The sequence below is a fragment of the Brienomyrus brachyistius genome, chromosome 19, assembly GCF_023856365.1.
Source record: "Brienomyrus brachyistius isolate T26 chromosome 19, BBRACH_0.4, whole genome shotgun sequence".
In the NCBI taxonomy this organism is placed as follows: domain Eukaryota; kingdom Metazoa; phylum Chordata; class Actinopteri; order Osteoglossiformes; family Mormyridae; genus Brienomyrus; species Brienomyrus brachyistius.
The window spans coordinates 8,609,114-8,631,583 of NC_064551.1; the positions used below are offsets into that span (position 1 = coordinate 8,609,114).

Below are 22,470 nucleotides of genomic sequence, written 5' to 3' on the forward strand. Positions count from 1 at the left end.
TATTTCTGTGCTGGACACATTGTGATTTTCCCTTGGTCAGCATGGGAGGGGCTTGCTTTGCACTTTTTTAACCAATCACGGCCTTCAGTAACATCACCTTCATTCACATGACATCACCAAATTAGTTAAAAACTAGTGTTTTCTGTTAAGCAGCAAGGCAGCAAGATCTGTAAAGCACCCATTTTATTGCGTAAGCCTTTTGCCAAGGGACATGCTTACTCGCAAAAGCTGTATGGACAGTGTAAGGGTGCAGCGTTATTTCATGATGATGATGATGAAAATAACAATAATAGCAATAATAATAACAACAAGAACAAGGCTTGAACTGGTGACCTTCTGATCACAAGCACAGACGATTAAGGTTCTTAGGCATGTAATGCCACAAGCTCAATGGGCGGAAGCCTTTAGTTTGAAAATGAGAAAAAATTGACCAATGTGGTGATGTCAGGGAATGTTGACTGTGATTGGTTAAAGAAATGAAATGCAAGCCCCTCCGTTGTTGACCCAGGGACATGTTGAAAATCAGGACCTCTGTGCAAATACACTCACCACACAGTAGCTAAGGTGGTGAAGGGGCAGGTGAAAATTCACCAATTACATTCAGGGGATGATTAGGATTGTGTGCATGTGTGAGTGTGTGACTGTGCTCTGCGATAGGTTGACACCCTTATTCTGGGTTGTCCTTTGCCTTGCGCCTGTAGCATCGGACCCCCTGTGACGCTGAATAGGACAAGCAATTATAGAAAATGGATGTATAGCCAGGAATGTGTTGCTAAGTTTTTCTACATGTAAGCACTCTTTTCAGATGTCTAACCCATGGTGTGAGAGCCAATGGTGAATTTGCTATTATGTGTATGAAATGACTAATGTTTTCTTCTCTGGTAAGCCTGTCTTTCTGCTCTGGTCATGTTCATTGAAATCTTTCTGCTGTAGCATCTATGGATTCAGAGAAGTAGCCCATCCAAATGTTCAGGAGAAACTGACATTCCTGCTTGTTGTTCAGCTGTATGATGTTTGATCTTTAACAATTGTATAATGCTACACTTTGAGCAGACATGGTCAAAAACAAAACACAATTATCACTGAATAAAACATGTTCACTTACACCTGACTGCATACGTTACAGATGTGCACCTGAATATGTTTGTATATTGTATTTTTCAAAACACAAATTCACAAATTTCTTTTTTTCCTGTTATTTCTATCTGCATGTTATATTAGGCTGTGCCCATAACTCTCTTGTAATACAAGTGACCGAGCATTGTGTTTAATAATGTGACAACCATAATTATTGTTTATCTCTAGTTGAGTTACTTATGCAATATTTCGGCATTAGGTCAAGCATATTGTGTAAAAACAGCATGGTAGTGGAGTATTTGCACCAATTATAATACTGAATAAATTCTATATAAAATCAAATGTCGTTCAAAAAACAAAAGAGAAACATAGGAATTGTAAGAGACCAAGGGGAACTTCTGTATACTACAAATATATAAACCCAACGTGACCATTAAATTATTCTCCGATTATAAAATCAAAATGTATTTAGAGAGCACATTTAAAACAACAAAAGTTAACCAAAGTGCTTTACAAAATTAAAGGAATCTAACAAAGACAAATAAGAATTAAAACAAAAACGCAAGAAAAGAGGAAGAGAAAAAATAAGACACTCATACTAATGAAAGGCCAGGGAGAAAACATGATTCTTCAGTTTGGTTTTAAAAGTGCTCAGAGTAGGTGCAGACCTAATATTTGGGGGTCGACTATTCAGTCAGTCCTATAAATTATAGATTTAATAGCCGTTTCACATAATTGCCGCGGTTGCTGTCAGGCTGGAAAACGTAGTTTCGTGTTTGTCACGTTCGTCAAATATCTAAACGTGTACAAGCTTGAATCGGTTTGTTTAGGGGATCGGTGCTATTAACACAACGGTAAAATTTTAATGAAAATGTTATCTGCGAGTACTTGGTCGTGGTACGCAGCTCAGTTGCCAGCGATCGAGAAGGTTGTTTTCAACTTACAGGCGAGAAAATAAGCTCCGCATCGCCGGTTACTGTGAGCAGTTCACGGAATCCCGCTGGGGTCGGTGGGCGGGGCGACAGCCAGCACCGTCCCCGATTGGCCACGTCATGGCCGAGTGGGCGGAGCGCGCCATCAGCCGCAGAACGAGCTCCGTCTCCTTCACAGTAATGGCTGTCGGAGGGGATGATCGTGTGTGATTGATCGCGTATCGTTTAGGAGGGGAAAAGAGAGCACTGCTCCGTGTCATTTTCACGTAAGGTGAGTAGAAACGGCGTTAGCTGGTGTGATTTTTTATTTGTAACTCGCCGATCCCATGGACCGGTGTCTTGGTCTCCCTAGGCGGGTGATATCGCCTGCGGGCGCAGCCGAGATGCTAGGCGGCTAGCTGATGCCACAGGGGGAATCGTGTGGACTCCGCACCTTAGCTATACTTTAATGCTAATGGGCGCTTGATAGCTCTTCGTTTGGGGTAGCTTTTCGACATAAAGCCCCCTTCCTTCGTTAGGTCACTACGAAGGGTCTAGCCGTTTTTATTTAGATTCTGCGTCCCACCGAAACCTCCTTTCGCTCGATGCTTTAACCGGAGAATTCTGCCATACCGTCCTCTTATACATAGATACTTGCTGTTGTATGGCGTCCCCATCTCTAGATGCCATAGCCGTGCTCGTTAATTATCTAACAAGGATCACCAACATTTAAAAAGCCATACCAAAAATTTTTCATGATCCGGATTTGTCTGAAGAACCGGCTCGTGACGGGTATCCAGAAGCACCAGCTTCCAGTCTTTCTGTCAACCGGGAAGACTGTAATTTCAGGGTTTTATCGGTGCGGAAAAACAAAGCCCCGCTTTGCTGTCATTAGCGGGTATAGCAGGGGCTGCGATGGACGAATAGGTGGAAGGTTGATGAAGCCGTGGTGAATACACCCTCGGTGGTGCCGGTAAACAAGGCTATGCAAATCACCGTTTTCCATATAGTGTCTGTATTTTATTAAGATGTCGGGTGTTAACGTGTCTGTACTTGTCGGGATGAAATCCCGGCCCGGCGCCGTCCCTGACAGGAATCGTCTGCCTTTCTCCGCCTTATGATTCGTTTGACATCGTTGTAGCTCCACGGCAGCCATCTAGTCACCCAGCTTGTACCGACTGTATCTTAGTGTGACTGCCATAGATCGCCGGCATCGTTTGTCAACAAAAGAAACACACCCCTGGGAAGAGCAGGATGTGGTTAGACTGCATGTTTGCAGGCAGGTGACTGTTCAGTCATCCTGCCATGTAGCGACAGGGACCAATCGTGCTTGCAGGCAGGTGTCGGTTCAGTCATCCTGCCATTTAGCGACAGGGACCAATCGTGCTTGCAGGCAGGTGTCGGTTCAGTCATCCTGCCTTTTAGCGACAGGGACCAATCGTGCTTGCAGGCAGGTGTCGGTTCAGGCATCCTGCCATTTAGCACCGGGGTCCATCATCGCAAATAAGCCGTGTTTGTCTGCGTTCATTGCTTCTGCATCCGCCCCTGCATATTTGACTGTATAGTCAAACTAATGCTGCCAGACCTTCATCCCTTACGTGTGTTTCTGTAAGCACATAAATGTATTGCGTTTATTTAAAAATACTTAATATAATATAGAAATTGTCATTATAAAATAAGCTTATTAACCATGATGCACACACGCACCCTTCTCAGGCTTTAACAGAATGCATTTGGAGGTGTTAAATAGTGGATGATTTTGCTGTTATATCGTACCTCCTCCTCCGTGAGGCTTCCGATGTTTCTTTGTGATCCTCATGCGTTATTCATGGTGCTCGGCAATGTGCAGCTCCGCCTGCTGTGTCTGACACCCGCGCCGAACAGGGCGGCGACTTCCTCTGCGATCTGAGGTAAGATTTATTATGCAGATTTATTCTTGTAAAAGGAGGCACAGTGGTTGTCAGCGCATCTACCGTCCCAGTGTTATCAAATGCACTTTGGTTTACTTGCGAGAAATATACGGCGTTGTAATGAACCGTAAAACGGAGAAATTGCGTAGAGTACAAATGCGGTATTGCTTATATGCAGTATGGTCTGCATGTCAGGGCGGGGGTCTTACACCGTCGGTCTTTCAATGACTGTCCTTTATGAACATAATCCTTGTTGTGTTTCCGTTTGTATTATATGTTAAAATGTTTAATATTTAAAACCATCAAAGCGCGAGATGCCATTCATCAGTTTTAAATTCTACACTGTTTCGTATCTAGAGGGTCTCATCAATGGTTGATCGTACCTCAGCCTAGAATCCTACTACAAAGACGGTCTGAATCCTGTCTGGATTATCGGCCTGAGTGTATTATATATTTTAATAAGCTGCACTGTTTACCGGTAGGATCCCAACACAGAACAAATACACTTGCATAGTTTCAGGCCCATAAGGTACGTTATTGTAGGGCACCGGAGCAGACCTTAAGGATCTCTTTGTTCAAATGATTGTTTATGCCTCTAAACATGAAAGACTTCTGCATAAACTGGCATTTTTCTATGAGCCTCAGATTTTATTTTATACCATTTTATACCATTTATACCACTGGCCAGGTCCTTTTTAATGGATGGGTATTAAAAAATTAGTGACAGGAGATGGTGAGTTTATGAAACAGACTGACTTGTGCTGAGATGAGAGGGTCTGTGAGGTGGTATTTTTGTTGCGACCGCTGCTGCAGGCAGATTTATTAGCTCTGGGCAGCTTGGCCATCATGTGACATTTAAGGCACAGATAACGCGCACCAAGGCCGGGCCTGGCGCCTGGATTTCAGCCACCAATCAGGGCGTCTGCTTTGACAGGAAAGGTTTTCATCCCCTGTCCTGTTCCCCAGGTAAGATTGATGTCTCCCAGTTTGAAGCTCAAACACGGGAAAGCTTCTCCGTTATCAGCCCTAGGATTGCCTCCAGCAGGGGGCTAAATCAGTACCACCTACGTGTTTCATTGCAGAGGGCTTTCATGTGAAATTGCCACAGTGTGACCTGCAGGGCTTATAGTGATGAAACATTTGCAGTATAATGAAAGAATAGCTGTTGAATTATAATTGGGCGATAAGCAGGTGTTTTTGAGGATGTGTTTTTGATGTCGTGTCTATTTGTTTCGCATTCCTGCCTTATGAAGGGTGTATTTTCATCAGTCTAATAGATTGTACTGGAAGTGACCAATTCCTCAATGTGGCAAAGAGTATTTCTTTTTTAAAGGTTCTTATTTTATAGCTCAGTGTTGGTTTCCGTAACCTGTCCTGGTTAGTCATAGATAATTTTTCTTTGTGTGTTTGCTGTGTGGGTCTTGAATTGATCTCCCATCTGTTCCATCAGGTATAGCAGTGTCAAGGTGCAGCCATGGTGGACACGACCACCTCCATGAAGATGACCACTATGGCCATCCAGAACCTCTTCAGCTACGTGGAGGAGGAGAACCTGTCCGCCGTCAAGGTGCACCTGGACAAGTTCAAAGAGGTGGATGGCAGAAGCGATGTGAGTGGACCACCAGAGTTTTGTTTGTGTGATTTCGGAGAAAACAAGGAGTTCTGGCTTGTCTGGTAGATGAGACCCGTTTGGATGTGGAGATGGATAGATGGAGGTTCAGAATGTTTCTTGGCAGTGAAGTGGTGTACCTCCATGAAAGTGTAGCTATTCACTTAGCTGGAGCAGTTTGAGTAAGTGGGAGTCAGTGTTGAGGGGTCATGTGATTTCTTCGCAGAATGGGCAGACCCCCTTGATGCTGGCTGCTGAACAGGGCAGTCTGGAGATTGTGCAGGAGCTCATCAGGAGGGGCGCAAATGTCAACCTGGATGATGTGGTGAGTCTGCGGTCATAGGAAAGAAGAAAAACACACCCCCCCAATCCCCTTTGGAACTCACATAGCAACAGGGTCTCCATGGCAACAACATTCGGTTTTGGTCACCATGGTAACAAGGCCCACTGCCACATTTCTCCTTTGTTGTCCAGGACTGCTGGACGGCCCTGATCTCGGCGGCCAAGGAGGGTCATGTGGAGGTGGTGAAGGAGCTTCTGGAGAACAGTGCTTACATAGAGCACAGAGACATGGTGAGAGGGGAAGAAACTCGGCCAGGAAGATAAAGCAGAATAAATGAATCAGTCAGATAATTCCCAGTTTGGTCACTTCATGCAGATAATTAACGTAAAACTGCTGTATTGAGTTGATTTTATCAAAACATATCATGCAGATTCATTTAAACCGTCATTTTTTTAGGAAAAACAGCCAAGGCTGTGGATGTGTTTCGTAAAATGTCCCAAATAATCATTTGTCTATTAAAACAAAACCGTTTCTCCATATGAAAAAATAGGCCTACCCTGCTGAGCGGGAGATCCTGCGTTCTTAGCCTTTTATACAGTAGAACGAGCTTTAATGTAACTGGCAGAGGATCCTTTCATTACTCTCATAGGTAGATTCATGCAGTGGTGCAGTGTCTGGGAGTGCTGCCTCAGACGCATCCTGCCAGCCGTCAGCAGGCTCCATCAGCATCTGTTTAAACTGTACCTTTTCTATTCCTGTTGTTTTGTTTTATGCTGTTACTGGAACTTCTGCTATTCATATTAGGACTAATAAAGTATCTGTCAGTCTGTCTGTCATTAAAAGTTTAACTTTGACTATATCAGTACAGGTACTCGGGATATTTTATGTATTATCTAATTGGTTAATGGTTTGTAATAAGATTACCCATAATTTTAAGTAATTTTTTGGCCATAAAGTGGAAGCCAGTGGTGGGGCAGTATTGGTATAACCATGTGACCTTGCCTTTGATGTCCAGGGAGGTTGGACCGCACTCATGTGGGCTGCCTACAAGGGCCGTGTGGAGGTGGTGAAGGTGCTACTGGAGAATAACGGCAACCCCAACACCACGGGGCAGGTGAGAAGCGGAGACTCGGCTCACGGCATTTAGAACGGCAGCGAGGGCGAGACAGTCGGCTCATTTTCAGCATAATCCTTCTCATTGGACCAGTATAATAACCTTCGCATATAATAATTATAATTCTTAGATGCTTTTTGTGTGTCGGCACCTTCAGGTTTGTTGTGCTCTATGCTGGCAGGGGAGCAGACCAGGGTTATTACCGTGAACAGAAGCTAAATCTACACAAAAACATTTTTGTGAACTAAAAAATTAGAACTAAACGAAAACTATAAATTATTTCTTCTGAAACTGACAAATAAAAACAAACTTACTTTCCATTGCTGTTAAATATTTAGCTAATGTAATGATTTGTTTATCCTTAATGACAACAGTGCATAATGTACACTATGTATTTATGTAGGATTGCCTAAAGATGAGAAACGCAAAATAGCTCTTCAACTTTCAGTCTATTCCTGAAAATAGAAAATGAAACAGAAATATCTCTGTAAAGTAAAAAGTAATAAAAAGTAACTCATTTTAAAGAAACAAAAATAAAAACTAAAAAAAAACATCAAAACTAATGCTTCAAGTAGGCAGCCAGCTTTTGATGCGTGGTACGGGGCGGGCTTTCGGTCCGTGATGCTGTTGGTGTAATTTCAACCTCCATCCCCCCCCCAGCAATATAGCGTGTACCCCATCATCTGGGCAGCTGGCCGCGGGCACGCAGAAATTGTGCACCTCCTGCTCCGACACGGTGCCAAAGTGAACTGCTCGGACAAGGTAAGCCTCGCACGTGCCTCGCACGGGACAGGCACGATGGCATAATGGCCTCAGTGACAACTGATGGGTATGTCCTCACTCCCTCTCAGTACGGCACAACCCCACTGATCTGGGCAGCCAGGAAGGGCCACTTTGACTGTGTGATGCACTTGCTGGAGAATGGCGCTGACGTCGACCAGGAGGGGGCGGTAGGTGGTACTCCTGCCTCACATACACACAACAGCATGGACTCTCTCTCACTCTTACTCCAGTGTTTAGGCCAATCACATTCTCAAAGAAATAGGCTTTTTTTTAGGATATGGTTACTTCTTTCAAAGAACCTGGATAGAGGTGAGCTCCAGTATTACTTTAGCATAATAAGGACATTATAAGTACATTACCCCCTTTTTTTTTTTACTTCCTTCCCCTCCCTCTTGACCCTGAATTTCTGCTTGTGACAGATAGGTCATGGTCGCTGTATTGTGTCAGTCTGCAAAAGCCTCACCCTCTCTGTTCCTCTCACCCAATCCCAGAACTCCATGACGGCCCTGATTGTGGCGGTCAAGGGCGGCTACACAGAGGTGGTGAAGGAGCTTCTGAAGAGGAACCCCAACGTGAACATGACAGATAAGGACGGCAACACCGCGCTGATGATCGCCGCTAAAGAGGGTCACACCGAGATCGTCCAGGACCTGCTGGACGCCGGCACCTACGTCAACATCCCGGACAGGGTATGGGCTGGAGAATTTGGCTCAGGCACACCCTCACCTATCTAACAGAAATGGGAGCCCGGATTAGATTAATGGAGTGATTTGGATTTGCAAGGAATCCTTTGTTATGTACCTAATGTTTTGAAGCCACGGTGGCTGGTCAGGGAGACAGGCGTAAATTTTGGTTGTCTTATGATCAATTTTGCAGTGGAAGTAGCTGTATGTGTAACCGCTTTTGAAGGATTATTGTAATGTCATTAAATCCCCCAAATGCCATACACGTATTTTAGTGACACGATTGGTGCAAATAATCTACTGAGCTGAAATGTAGCTGCTCTGCTGAGAAGCCTGACCTACTGTGTGTGTGTGTGTGTGTGTGTGTGTCTGTCCACTCCCCAGAGCGGGGACACAGTGCTCATCGGAGCCGTCCGGGGCGGCCATGTGGAAATCGTCCGGGCTCTGCTGCACAAATATGCCGACATCGACATCAGGGGACAGGTAGGTGGTGTCACTGCACTTCCTGCACCAGCAGAGGGCATCCACATGCCGTGATGATCTGACCTGCTCTATATTAGTCCTGTCGCGTGAGCATCTGCAGAGAACTACTCATTATTACTGCCCTTCTGTGTGATAAAATCTCTGCTGTTTTACGTGTGTATCGCATAACAGCTAAATATTTCAACAGCTTTAACAAGATAAGCATATTTTAGATATATTGATATATTTTATTAAGGTTCTTGCAAACACCAAGAGCATTATTCGTTCACATACTTTATCTATCAATAAACTAACAAGGTATATTAGGAACAGCAAGACTGGAAATGTGGGCCATAGTGTCTGTGTTGTTATTCATCCTTATATATTTAGTTCCAGTGGGTGACCACTAGGGGGAGAGCAGAATAAACGCTTATGTTAGAGTCACTTGTGCTTTTTCTCACAACTCTCATGCCCTCCCCATGCTTGTTTCCTTCCTTCAGGAGAACAAGACTGCCCTCTACTGGGCTGTGGAGAAAGGAAATGGCACCATGGTGCGGGACATCCTGCAGTGCAACCCTGACACAGAGACCTGCACCAAGGTGAGGTTTGCACTTGACTCCCCCCACCACCCATGCCTCTCTCCTCTTACCCCCCCCCCCCCCCCCTGCGTTTTGGCGGCGTGTACATAACCCGTCCTTCCATGGATCGATATTCCAGACTTCTGATTCTGTATTTTCCAGAGTTTCCCGACGCCTTCTTAAGGCTACGTTGTTCCTAAGTTCTATGTTAAAAGACAGAACATACGAATGGCGTAGCATTAATAAGACTTCGGGGGACTCGGCCCAGATCTTTCGAGATGTTTGGTGTGGACAGTGGCACCTGCCTGATTGATGGTATTGAGTGTTTGTCTGATCTTCTATGTGTGGCCAGGATTTAGAGACCCCTCTGATAAAGGCCACCAAGATGAGGAACATCGAGATAGTGGAGCTTCTTCTGGATAAAGGCGCCAAGGTCTCTGCAGTGGACAAGGTATGATGCAGAGCTCTCTGTGACCAGAGCAATGTTGCCCAACCCGGCCCATGGGGACCCCCAGTCCACATTTTTTCTCCCCCTCAACTTCCTACTAAAACATGGACTGTCTAGGGGTCTCTGAGGACTGGGTTGTGATATGTCTTCTCCATTGACCCTAAAGCCAGTTGTGGGTGGAGGATCTCACTTGGTTATGAGCCAGGGGGTGGGGGTTGAGGCCTGAATCTCAGTCGGATGCTCTTACTGCAGAAAGGAGATACAGCGCTCCACATCGCCATCCGGGGGAGGAGCCGTCGCTTAGCTGAGCTGCTCCTCCGCAACCCCAAAGATGGCCGACTACTCTATCGGCCCAACAAGGCGGGTGAGACGCCCTACAACGTCGACTGCAGCCACCAGAAGAGCATCCTCACCCAGATCTTCGGAGCCCGTGAGCAGAGCTTCCCTCTTTGTGATGTTTATTTCCATTGGTTGCCAATCACAGTTTATGATACAAGCATTGGTTTAAATTAAGAGGGTGGGGTTAAAGGTTTATGTAATTTTTTTTCTAATTTTAATGTGAGAAGCTACATACAACCAGGTTTTTAACCACTCCTCCTTTACCTTTTTCCACTCTGACCTGGTATGACCAGGCCACCTGTCCCCCACGGAGTCTGACGGTGACATGTTGGGCTACGACCTGTACAGCAGCGCGCTGGCGGACATCCTGAGCGAGCCCACCATGCAGCCCCCCATCTGCGTGGGCCTCTACGCCCAGTGGGGCAGCGGCAAGTCCTTCCTGCTCAAGAAGCTGGAAGGTAAAGGTTCATCCACGGTCCCAAGGACCTCCTAACGGCAGTCTGTGCTTTGTTGTGTCGTCTGTCTTAGGAAGATGGGAGTTTGGTCCTTGTATGTGTGTGTGCATGTATACAGCTTCCTAACACTCAGTCAGAGCTTAAGTATTTTTTTTTTCTGGTAATTATTGAAAACTGGGGGTCATTTATTATTGTTATTCATGATTTTGAATATGACCTGAAATGAGACATGGTTGTTATCTTGTTACAAGGATAAATATAGGCCCGGGTTTGATCTAAATGTTGCCCATGGAAAGTTGCCAGCCAGGCGGTGTCACTTGTCAGTTGCGGTGCCAGAACTATCTTTGCGCTCGCGACCCGATCGGAGATGTAATTCCAGTATCCCCTTCCCTTGGCGCAGACGAGATGAAGACGTTTGCTGGCCAGCAGGTGGAGCCGCTGTTCCAGTTCTCCTGGCTGGTGGTAGTGCTGTCCCTGCTGCTGTGTGGCTCCGTGGCCCTGGTGCTGGGCTTCACCGTCGACCCCAAGCTGACTGTGGCCGTCTCCCTCAGCCTGCTGGCCCTGCTCTACCTCTTCTTCGGTAACCCCTTCGGCTCTGTGGCCGCCCCTCCCTCAACACGCTCCTGCTCCTCTGTGCCTGGGAATCAGTTCAGTGCTCCCCATGCCAGCAGATCTGCTGTTTTTCCACTCCATATAGCCTTTAATGTAACTGCACTGATGACTGATCGATAGCATTGCTGCTTTTAACCACAAACCTGCTCTGTCACACTGCCTCTTCCTGTGCAAAATAAATATCCCTTTTAAGCCCCCCCCCCCCCCCAATTTCAATCTATTGTCCTAGACCTCACTTTTACACTTAAACCACTGCAGTATAACAGCGAGTAGAATAAGGTCTCGCTGTTACATGCATCATTTTCTGTAGCCCTAAATGAGCCTTTTTCTGCCTTGGGCTGTACGTTGTTCTGGATAACAGTGAAACGCACAGACATCACAGGACCAGATGGGTGTTACAGATATCAAACTCCAGTGTTTAGGCATAAATTCATAAAATTAATAGAATGAGCAATGTGAAGTTAAATTTGTCTTTGAAACCAGTTGTTACCGGGAGTAAAACAGAATCATTGGAAAGCGTTGATAAATCCAAGCGTAGGCTGTGATACCACCAACGTTACTTGCTATCCGCTGTTTTGGTCATTAGAGGGCACTGTTGTGCTGAAAATAAGACACTCTCAGACTCCAGCACTCATTTCTCCCAGACAATATAGTAATCAGCTGGAGCTGTTTGGTATTGGTTTGCACCTTTAAATAAATAATTCTTAGAAATTGGAAACATTGATACGGTGTACAATGAACGATATAAATCTGACAAAGAGTCATGACCTCTGCTGTCTGGCACTGGTTTGTATATGTGGGGGCATGGTGTGGGGGGGCATGTGCTGTATCTGAGCTGTGTGTGTCTCCTCAGTGGTGGTTTACTTTGGTGGACGAAGGGAAGGTGAAAGCTGGAACTGGGCCTGGGTCCTCAGCACCTGTCTGGCGCGACATATTGGCTACTTGGAGTTGCTGTTGAAGCTGATGTTTGTCAACCCCCCTGAGCTCCCGGAACAGACCACCCGCGCACTGCCAGTCAGGTACCCTTCCCGATTTATGCCCAACCGTACCCTGCACGTTGGATTCCTGTCCCAAATAATGCCCGTCCACACCCTGCCCATCAGGTAACCATCCCAAATAATGACCATCCGCACCCTTCCTGCAAGGTACTTGAGCCATATGATCACCACCACCCTGACTTCCAGGTACCTCTCCCATATAATGGCCACTACTGCCCTGCCCGTCAAGTACCCATCCCAAATAATGACCACCCACTACCTGCCCGTTAGGTACCTGTACCAAATGAAGACCATCACCCTGTCCTTCACGTATTTGTCCCAAATAATGGCCACCTGTGCCATACCTGTCAGGTACCCATCCCAAATAATGACCACCACCCTGCCTGTCAAGTACTTGATCCTGACCTGCCGATCAGGTTACTGTCCCAAATAATGACCACCTGCGCCCTGCCCATCTGTTTACCATCACAAATAATGACCACTCATACCCTGCCATTTAGGTTCCCGTCCCAAATAATGACCGCCTTGCCCTACAGAGTCCCATCTTGAACAAACACCTGCCCCAATCAGCATCTTGACCTTGTTGCTAACGAGGTGAAATGCAGGCTGTTCTCCATGTTCAGTTGTAACGGGCTGAATTCAAGCTATATTCCCATAAACTTGGGAGCACAGAGTGTCCTCATCTCAGACACCCCGAGGTCCTGACTGCTGTTCCTCTTCACAGGTTTCTCTTCACAGACTACAATCGCTTATCAAGCGTGGGCGGAGAGACGTCTATGGCTGAGATGATCGCCACACTGTCAGACGCCTGCGAGAGGGAGTTTGGCTTCCTGGCCACCCGCCTCTTCAGGGTCTTCAAGACGGAAGACACTCAGGGTGAGAACCTGCTGCTAGGGGTAGTGAAGCTGGAAGTGGAGGGAGGAGCCTATAACGTGTGATGCCCATTAACTGGGCTCCCTAATGGTACAGTACTGGACACTGAGGGCAGTTTTTGGCATCCTTCATCCACAGCTGTGAGGTTTACCATGTCTTATTTTTGTGGTCTATGTGTCAAAACTTATAACTTCCTATATCCTCAGCCTGACTCCTCTCAGATCTACTGTCCCCCCTCCTGCAGAAGGAGGTGGTCTACACCCTTACATCGTCCAAAATATCTGTGTATGACTATATACACATGTAATTTTTATAGTACATCAGTTGGCTTGTGGGAGTTTTACTGGTACAAAAATGTTCTGAGGCCAGAAATAAAAATGATTGGTTTAGAGATTTAGCCAATAAGATTGTAGAGGAGGTGAGTCAAAGCAACTAGGAGGTGGGACCAACCAGTCAGATGTCGAGATAACCAATCGTTTTACCCATGAGCTCCAAAAGATCGCTAATGGGTTTAGCAGCCAGTGGTGGTGAGTGCCAGACCGAACCTGACGTGTTTCTGACCAAAGCTGATCCGTTTCACGCTTGCTCTCGCAGGGAAGAAAAAGTGGAAGAAGACGTGCTGCCTGCCGTCCTTCATCATCTTCACTTTCGTCCTGAGCTGCCTCATTGCCGGCATGGCCCTGCTGGCCGTCTTTAAGGTGGATGGCAGCAACACCACAGTGAATGCAGTGTTGATCGCCATGGCCAGTGTGGTGGGCCTGGCACTGGTGCTCAACTGCCGCACCTGGTGGCAAGTGCTGGACTCTGTGCTGCACTCGCAGAGGAAGCGGCTCCACAGCGCCGCCAACAGGCTGCACAAGCTGAAGAGCGAGGGCTTCATGAAGGTGCTGTCCCCACACATACAGGCGTGCCTGCACACACACACACACACACACACACACACACACACACACACACACACACACACACACACAATGCTCATGTTAATGCCATTAATATTTCTTAACAAAATAATAAAAGACCATAAAATGATTTAAATTCCTTTAAAACTGCTTTTTAACCACATCACTGATCTCTGTGCCAGATCAAAAACAAATCAATTAGACATGTTTATAATGTGGGGTGGCATGGTGGTGCAGTGGTTAGCACTGTTGCCTCACACCTCTGGGACTTGGGTTCGAGTCTCCACCTGGGTCACATGTGTATGGAGTTTGCATGTTCTCCCCATGTCGTCGTGGGGTTTCCTCTGGTATTCCAGTTTCCCCCCACAGTCCAAAAACATGCTGAGGCTAATTGGAGTCGCTAAATTGCCCATAGGTGTGCATGTGTGAGTGAATGGTGTGAGAGTGTACCCTGCGATGGGCTAGCCCCCCATCCTGGGTTGTTCCCAGCCTCGTGCCCATTGCTTCCGGGATAAGCTCCGGACTCCCCGTGACCCAGAAGGATAAGCGGTTTGGAAAATGGATGGATGGATGTTTATAATGTTTCACACCCATAAGCATATGTCTCTCTCGTACTCCTCTTTAAATGACCCCCCCACCCCCAATAGGTGCTTAAGTGTGAGGTGGAACTGATGGCCAAGATGGCGAAGACCATCGACGGCTTTACCCAGAACCAGACGCGACTGGTCGTCATCATCGATGGCCTGGACTCCTGTGAGCAGGACAAAGTGCTGCAGATGTTGGATACGGTAAGTGACCCCCCCCCCCCCCCCCCCCGAGACAACCAGAATTAATGCCTGTAATTTATCAATGTCAAATTAGCACTTTTAATTTAGTTCTTATTGAGAGGATCATGTTAAAATTAATGACAGCCTGGTCGTCGCCTTCCATGTCTGTGTCCGACACCAGATGCAGAGAAGGTTTTGCTTTGAGCAGGAAAAGGGAATTTCACACAGAACTTAACCGCAAATACGTCATGCTGCAGCGAATTTCCTCCATCTTAAACTGGCTTATGCTGGTCAGAGCCTGTTCCAGGCAGGACAGGGCACAAGGTTGGGGGACACTGTGGACGGGTTTATAGTCTATCACTGGGCCCGTAAATAATCACACATTCCAAAACGATGGGCTATTTAAAGATGCCAGTCAGCCCAATGGAATGTCTTTGGGTTGTGGGAGTTTCCCAGAGGAAACCTGTGTCAGGTAATATAAATGTGCAAAGTCAGCACAGAGTGTTTATCATGATGAACAGTTTTTAAAATAAGTCCCAGTAAAGCTCAGTTCTCAGAACCCCATCTAAACACTGCTGGTGATTTCATTGTCATTTCCAAGCATATAACAGCTGTAGAAGCTAAGACTGACGAAGTCAGTCCCTGGCGTTAGAGTCCAGACCCTTGTGAGTCTTTCCCACCCCCCACCAGGTGAGGGTGCTCTTCTCCAAAGGCCCCTTCATCGCCATCTTCGCCAGCGACCCGCACATCATCATCAAGGCCATCAACCAGAACCTGAACAGCGTGCTGCGTGACTCCAACATCAATGGGCACGACTACATGCGCAACATCGTGCACCTGCCCGTCTTCCTGAACAGCCGAGGCCTCAGCAGTGCCCGCAAGATGTGCGCACTCGCCACCGTCCCTGCCAACGGCGACGCTGCCACCAACCCGGAGGGTAACCACCGCCCCGGCCGCTGTCCTCTAGCCACATGCGAGTAACATGGGTTAAACGTGTTGGAAACTGCATGCATTTATCTGAGAGCTTATAAGCCTGATTGTGATGCACAAAAAGCTGGAGGATTTGATTCTCGCTGCGGCAATCAACATATCGCTCTGTGTCTGTATATATTTTTATGTCCTTAATCGTCTACATTTGCTTACATATTTAGACTGCCTTTATTTGCATATGTTTAAAAAAATTAAATGATGCTTTATCTGCAATTTGCACATGTACAGACACATTGGAACACTTCCTTTTGCATAAATACAAGATAAAAGTATAATTTGGGGTGTGGGTTTAGGGTCAGACATGCAACAGGATTCAAACCCACAACCTTCTGATCAAAGTCACAGATGCTTAACCCACTGAGCCACACACCACTTATATTCTTGTAGGAGTTTTATTTAATTCAGTATATCATTATAATGTATATGTGCATCGACTCCCCAGGCTGGCATGAAGAACTGGACAGGAAGCTTTCTCAGCACAGTTTGGGTGAACTGACCAAGGTTGGCAGCAAAACCACGCTAAACAGGAGGGTAAGAGAGCCTGAGTGGCCGTCTGTCTGCCCCGGCAAACGAGAAACCCACAGAACGGAGCTCGGCCAACCTCACATCCGGGGAAAGGAGTCAGTTACTGCCTGTCGCTCTGTGAAGCGAGCATTCAGGGGAGCCGATGGGCGGGAGTGAAGTGACCCGGAGCGAAAGAGGAACAGAGAGGGCCAGAGGGGGCCAGAGGGGGCTTCCCACGGCACATGCCGAAACTGCCAGGCCCGGCATGCGCTTCTTTGGTCCAAGCCTCAATCTGAGAATGCAGAAAACTCGGGTCTCTTATCCTATCTCATGAATCATATATTTTTTTTCATTATTGCTCACACAGGAGTACAGGATCTGATTATCTGCGGTATACTAGTAGTCTAGTTAAGAGCCGTGCCAGGAAGTCATGTGATGTTTATCTGGTGGTGCTCTGATCACGGGACTGAGCGATTTAAAGGCGCGGTAAAGTCCGAGGTCGCCAATCCCAGGTTGTTATACCGTATCTTGCGGCATCCTGTCCTGCACCGCCTATCTATTCCCTCTTTTTGGGTATAAAAGAGATTAAAGAGACTGGGATGTGGCCCCCAAATCCACAACCTTGTCTATCTTTCATGTCAGTGTAGAAACGTTGGCATTTAAGTGTCCACAGCGTCCTAGGTGTAGGGCTCAACTTTAATGCAGGTCCTAGTTAAAGGCAGTTATACTACGGTGCAGCTGAATTCTGAAATCTGATTTGGTTGGAAGGGTGTTGATTGATTTTTGCATAACTGCACGCATAGTGTTAGCCAGGCGAATCACAGTACTAAATCGATAGTTCTAGCTAACATTACTTAATGGTAATTATAAAGACAAAGAAATGGCTACAGGTAACTTAAGACAACAACAGTGCTTCAAACTGCGGACCAAGACCTGTAGTTAGTGATTTAATATCGAAATGATTTACATAAATGGGATGGTACTCAGTAACTGCCGTTTTACCCACAATGCAATTGAATAACAAGATGTTCATAAAGGCTAATTCATAAAACTAATGGCTACATACTGATGTGTTTAGTTTTCTTTGCCTCCTCAGCCATGCATTAACACTTAGTTATGGAGTTCTTACAGGACTCGGCTGTCAGGGTCTTGCTGAAGTCTTTTCCGGTGTCGTCTCTACGTGCCGGGCATATCCATCTGAATGTTGCACTCCGCCGCCCCCTGCAGGACACTTACCGCCGTCGGCAGATCCAGAGGAGTGTCACACGGCAGATGTCCTTCGACCTGACCAAGCTGCTGGTGACTGAGGACTGGTTCAGCGACATCAGCCCGCAGACCATGAGGAGGGTGCTTAACATCGTATCCGTCACAGGTGACCCCCCTCACCGCGGAGCTTGTCCATCTGCTTTTCCACATCTGCACAGGTCCTCCGGGGGGGGAATGGGATTAATATTATTTGATGTTAGCAGCAAAGCCACCCAGAGATTTTGGTTAAGACTGTGTCAGATCGCAGCTTTTTCTTAATGCCCCTGTTCCAGAGGGTAACCCTCTAAGCGCACGCTGTGGACGCCATTGTCGCTGAATCTCACTCTCCCTCCACGCTGGCAGGTCGGCTCCTCAGAGCGAATCAGATCACCTTCAGCTGGGACCGGCTGGCGTCGTGGATCAACCTGACAGAGCAGTGGCCTTATAGGACCTCCTGGCTAATCCTGTTCCTGGAGGAGACGGACGGCATCCCGGACCAGGCCACACTCAAGACCATCTATGAGAGGTGAGGACGTGTGCACTGAGCGCGTGCGAGCCAGCCGCGCAGACAATGGCGCGGATGTTAGGCGCGGCCTGTACCACTTCTGTCGCTACGCTAAGCAAACGCAGGCCCTGTCATTCAGGATTCCTGTATAAACTCTGATAAGCTGGCCTATTCACCCATGGGTGTGATGCTGTGATGAAAGCAAACACCTGTGACGTCAAGGATGGGGGTGAGGCTCCGCTTAGCGTGCACACGGGTGCCCACGCTGCCGATCCTCTGCATGCTGGGAGGCTTTGATCATTAACCTTCATTTGTATGATTAACTGTGAACTAAATCTGCAGGTTCTGGGTTTGGCTGCTCTTTACAGTGGTGCACCTAGAACATCCAGGCACCTAAAGCTAATTTGGCCGAATGAGGAGGGGGGGGCACTTTGAGCCCCCTTTAATGTGTGCTGGGCCGTTTGAATCTGCGGGGGTACCTATACCCCTCCAGTACCCCTGGTGTTGCATTACTTGCGGTGTATTAAAATGCGTTTGACTGCTGTATCCATTTATATGACCAGATTTGTTTACTGAAGAGGCTGCGGCTGTCCTGACACATGCAATATGCAAACAAGCACAAGCAGCCATGTGCAGTCCTCAGTACTGGGCTGGCATGATGTGCGACGTTAATGTCGACGCTGCATGAAATGCACATGCACTTGTCACATCTCAAAAGACAGCAGTAGTCAGCTGGGTTGAGACCATCAATAAGTTACGTTACAACAGGAAGACGGGAATAGGAAACAACTTAGCAAGCATTGTCATTTTAATAGTATTCCTTTTCAACGTCAACTTGCATAGGAATACCCAGTTACGGGACTGGAGGGCCAATTTGCGACACAGTTCACAAATTTCTCTGCTCAAGCACACCTTAAATTAAACTTGGTAATCGGCTGGCTAAGATGTATTTAAGCAGCAAAATTTTCAAACTGTTTTGGGATCCACTTGAAATCGGGAAACCCTGATCAAGTATATGTTGAACAAAAACAGTCTAAGGGTCCCTACCGTTGCTTTTGCATGAGTTCTGCATGGACTCTCCCAGACAATCATAATAATTCTTGTTCTTGCTGTCAGAACCACGTACAGACAGTGTGGCGCGTTTGTGGTGAATTTAACAAAAATGACTGAGGAGACGAAAAGACGAACAAGAATTGGTCATGAAAAGTTGGCTTTCACTGTATGGAAATATTTTTGATTCCAGAGATGATATTGAGCAAAAACAAGTGTATGTCAGCACTGCCACGTGTTGGTTTGCACAGCTCGCAGCTGCACTGGCAATATATTTGACAGACTCCATTGGAGGAAAATAGGTTCTATTTGACTCTAGTTAATTTTAAATGCCTAAATATCACAAAAACTTCACATATTGCACTGAACTTCCCCCAGTATCTTTCAGCCCTATTCAAAACACAATACGTTCACGAAAAATATATTATATGGTGAATATTATTTAGTTTCTACCAGAGTTGCACAGCCAGGGTGATATTTGCTGTGTGTGCGTGTGTGTTTGGGATTTCACGCCTGAGCTGTGTCACTACTGCTGGTCTCTTGGGACTAGCTTCCCGTTGTCTTTAGGCCCTGCAGACATTGCTGAAGCTCATTTACAAGCCAGCTTCTGGACAGTAAACTGGTTTCTGAACCAAAAACCTCCCCTTTCTTGGCCTGCAGCAGTGTGAAAGCTGATCTCATGCACACTGGTGATTGATCTGTCTGCCTATTCATCTCCTAAAAAACACCACAGAATCTCCAAGAACATCCCGACAACCAAAGACGTGGAGCCCCTGCTGGAGATTGACGGGGATGTGCGCAGCTTCGAGGTCTTCCTGTCCTCCCGAACGCCTGTCCTAACAGCCCGTGACATCAAGACCTTCCTGCCGTGCACGGTGAACCTGGACCCCAAGCTGCGGGAGATCATCGCGGGTGAGCCCCCCCGTGACGAGTGCTTGAGCCTCTGCGTGACAGTCCTTGGGAGGCTGCTGTGGGGCCTCTGGGTGTGGCTTTCACTCCTCCATACAGTAAAAGCTCTCGTATCCAGCATTCAAGTAACTGGCACAATGCGAATAATATCATTATAAAAATGAAAAATTTACAACTAATAACACCATTCTGTTAAAACTTCCACTAAAAATAAAAAAGAAAACCAGTACGCAATACAGATGCCAGTTCCTGTGCATGCCTATGGAGTGGCACTCTTTAGGAGTCTCCGCTTGTTCAGCCATGATTTACCTTGCAGCCTCCTGTGTTGTATCAAATATCTGACATTGCAGTGAAAGTAAGTGTACAGTACCAGTCAAAAATTTGGACATGCCAATCTGCCTACAAAGGAGAGTGATAGTGTCAAATCACATGACCTGGCCACCTGACCTAAAGCCAGTAGAGATGGTTTTGGGAGAGTCTGACCAGAGAGTGAATGGAAAGCGGCCAATGAGTGATCAGGATATGTGGGACCTTCAGGAAAGCTGGAAAAGCATCCCAGGAAAAGCACCTCATGAAACTCGTATAGAGGAGCCAGCAGGCTCAGCCAATCCCTGGAGTAACTGGGGTTAAGGGCCTTGCTCAAGCGCCCAGTGGTGGGACCACCCTGCCAGCCATAGGGTTTGAACCAACAACTTTCTGAGTCCCAACCTATAGAACTGCCCCCCACAAAGTAATTTAATACTTTTAATTACTACAGTGTATAATCCCATATATGTCATTTTATAGTTTTGATGGTCTTTATTCCAAAATGTAGAGAATATTAAAGAAAAAGTAAAGCATTCTATGGGTAGGTGTGTCCAGACCTTTGACTGGTTCTGTATTATAGAAGAACTAAAGTAAGAAATGTGTTACATTTCAGTTTTTTTTCTTTTCAAAAGTAACATTTAACTACCTGGAAAACTGCTACTATATGTTGCTGGATACAAGAACTTTCACTCTTTTCATGAAAGCTATTGGGTCAGTTTCCAAGTGTGGATAAAGACTGAAAATCCCGCTTAATTAAAAACTACCGTCACTTCCAAAAAAGAAAACTACCACTGCAAAAACCTACTCAAGTAAAAGCACTGCTACTTCCTAAAAAATAGCTCATAGTAGAGTAAAATTACCTCTCCTAAGAGGAGCCTAAATAGAAAAATCTTGTTTAAAAAGTACTCATAGTATTATTGAGTCTTCCATCCTTATAACATAATTTACAAGTAATTTTCAAATATAGTGCACACATTTAAATTAACCTTCCATTTTGTTTTTCAGAAAAAAATTGAAAAACTGAAATGCATCCTCTCACTGTTTTTAATCTCAACTTGCAATTAATGCAATAATACAGCCCTTTGCATGTAAAATTTAATCCCTTAAAAAAGCACTAAACATCAATCAACTCAATGTTCCACTGCAGTATTTTATGTGCTTAAGGCCTCCAATTAATAAACTCAAGACTGCACAAACTCCACAGCGTCGGCCAGAGGCACATATAATATTACAGTGCAAATGTTTAATGTATAAGTTTGTATAAAATAATAGGAAAAGTGCACCAGCATGCAAATAAACTGAAAATGGGGTTTTTTGTATGTTCTCACATGACATTAATGCAAGTTTCCGGTAACTTCAGTCTATGGGCCTGTAAACATTCAGTTTAGCTTCATGTCGGTGTGATGCCCTTGAGCAAGGCCTTTAACATCAGCTGCTCCAGGGAATGTCTAGCCCTGTTTAGTCAATTGTATAAAAGCATCCCCTAAATAAATGAATGTAATTTAACATAATTTTTATTGTTAGTATTAAAAGGGGCCTTTTTGTATTGTTGATTTTTTTTTTATTTTGTTCAAGTACTAAATATGTTACAAATCAGTTCAAAATGTTTTTTTTTTCTTGCAGTTTAATAACTACTTGGACTCATTTAAAAAAATAACAAATAAAAAATAATTCTAGTAGGTCAATTTAACAGCTTGAGCCAATGGCATGTGCGTATAGTATCCGTGCAACAATGCAACTACCCAAATCAAAATAAAACAGACATTTACACCAACACAGAAATCAACTAAAATGTGTCTTACCTTCAGGTGCAAAATAAATAAATCTCAAGTTCTCAGATTTACAATAATGTAGGTTTGCTGTAGGTTTACCAACACCGAGCCTGCATTTTCAATTTGCTGTATCAGAATGAGCTGATTCTCAAACATTGTACTGTCCAGCTTGGCTCAGTTAGGTGTAAATGGTCACGTAGTACAAGGGGAAGGCATTCACAAGCTGTGGAGGCAGTCAGGGCTTTTTCATTAGCTGTATTAAAAAACACACATCATATGTTCTTGGTTATTAATAATGATGCCCTGATGGCCTGTTCACCAAACTTATCACCATTTTAAATGACATCATATGAATAACTTAACATCGTCTTAGTACTTTGATTCA

General features: G+C 45.7%; 1 protein-coding gene across 5 annotated transcripts in view; it reads left to right on the forward strand.

Moving 5' to 3' along the window:
- Positions 1-2,134: 2,134 nt before the first annotated feature.
- The window catches only part of kidins220b (kinase D-interacting substrate 220b), a 29,264-nt gene continuing 8,928 nt past the window's right edge, over positions 2,135-22,470 (forward strand). For 4 of the 5 annotated variants that reach the window (XM_048985232.1, XM_048985235.1, XM_048985236.1 and 1 more), the window contains exons 1-23: positions 2,135-2,280; positions 5,349-5,507; positions 5,734-5,832; positions 5,982-6,080; positions 6,806-6,904; positions 7,565-7,666; positions 7,756-7,854; positions 8,179-8,376; positions 8,755-8,853; positions 9,333-9,431; positions 9,763-9,861; positions 10,111-10,288; positions 10,491-10,655; positions 11,053-11,232; positions 12,118-12,283; positions 12,987-13,138; positions 13,730-14,019; positions 14,685-14,825; positions 15,495-15,741; positions 16,237-16,325; positions 17,526-17,670; positions 17,907-18,069; positions 19,832-20,010. In XM_048985232.1, the coding sequence (XP_048841189.1) occupies positions 5,373-5,507; positions 5,734-5,832; positions 5,982-6,080; positions 6,806-6,904; positions 7,565-7,666; positions 7,756-7,854; positions 8,179-8,376; positions 8,755-8,853; positions 9,333-9,431; positions 9,763-9,861; positions 10,111-10,288; positions 10,491-10,655; positions 11,053-11,232; positions 12,118-12,283; positions 12,987-13,138; positions 13,730-14,019; positions 14,685-14,825; positions 15,495-15,741; positions 16,237-16,325; positions 17,526-17,670; positions 17,907-18,069; positions 19,832-20,010 (3,223 nt within the window). In that variant the 5' untranslated portion in view covers positions 2,135-2,280; positions 5,349-5,372. Of the gene's footprint in view, positions 2,281-3,754; positions 3,899-5,348; positions 5,508-5,733; positions 5,833-5,981; positions 6,081-6,805; positions 6,905-7,564; positions 7,667-7,755; positions 7,855-8,178; positions 8,377-8,754; positions 8,854-9,332; positions 9,432-9,762; positions 9,862-10,110; positions 10,289-10,490; positions 10,656-11,052; positions 11,233-12,117; positions 12,284-12,986; positions 13,139-13,729; positions 14,020-14,684; positions 14,826-15,494; positions 15,742-16,236; positions 16,326-17,525; positions 17,671-17,906; positions 18,070-19,831; positions 20,011-22,470 lie in introns of those variants that run through there. The other variant, XM_048985234.1, reaches the window with a different exon arrangement.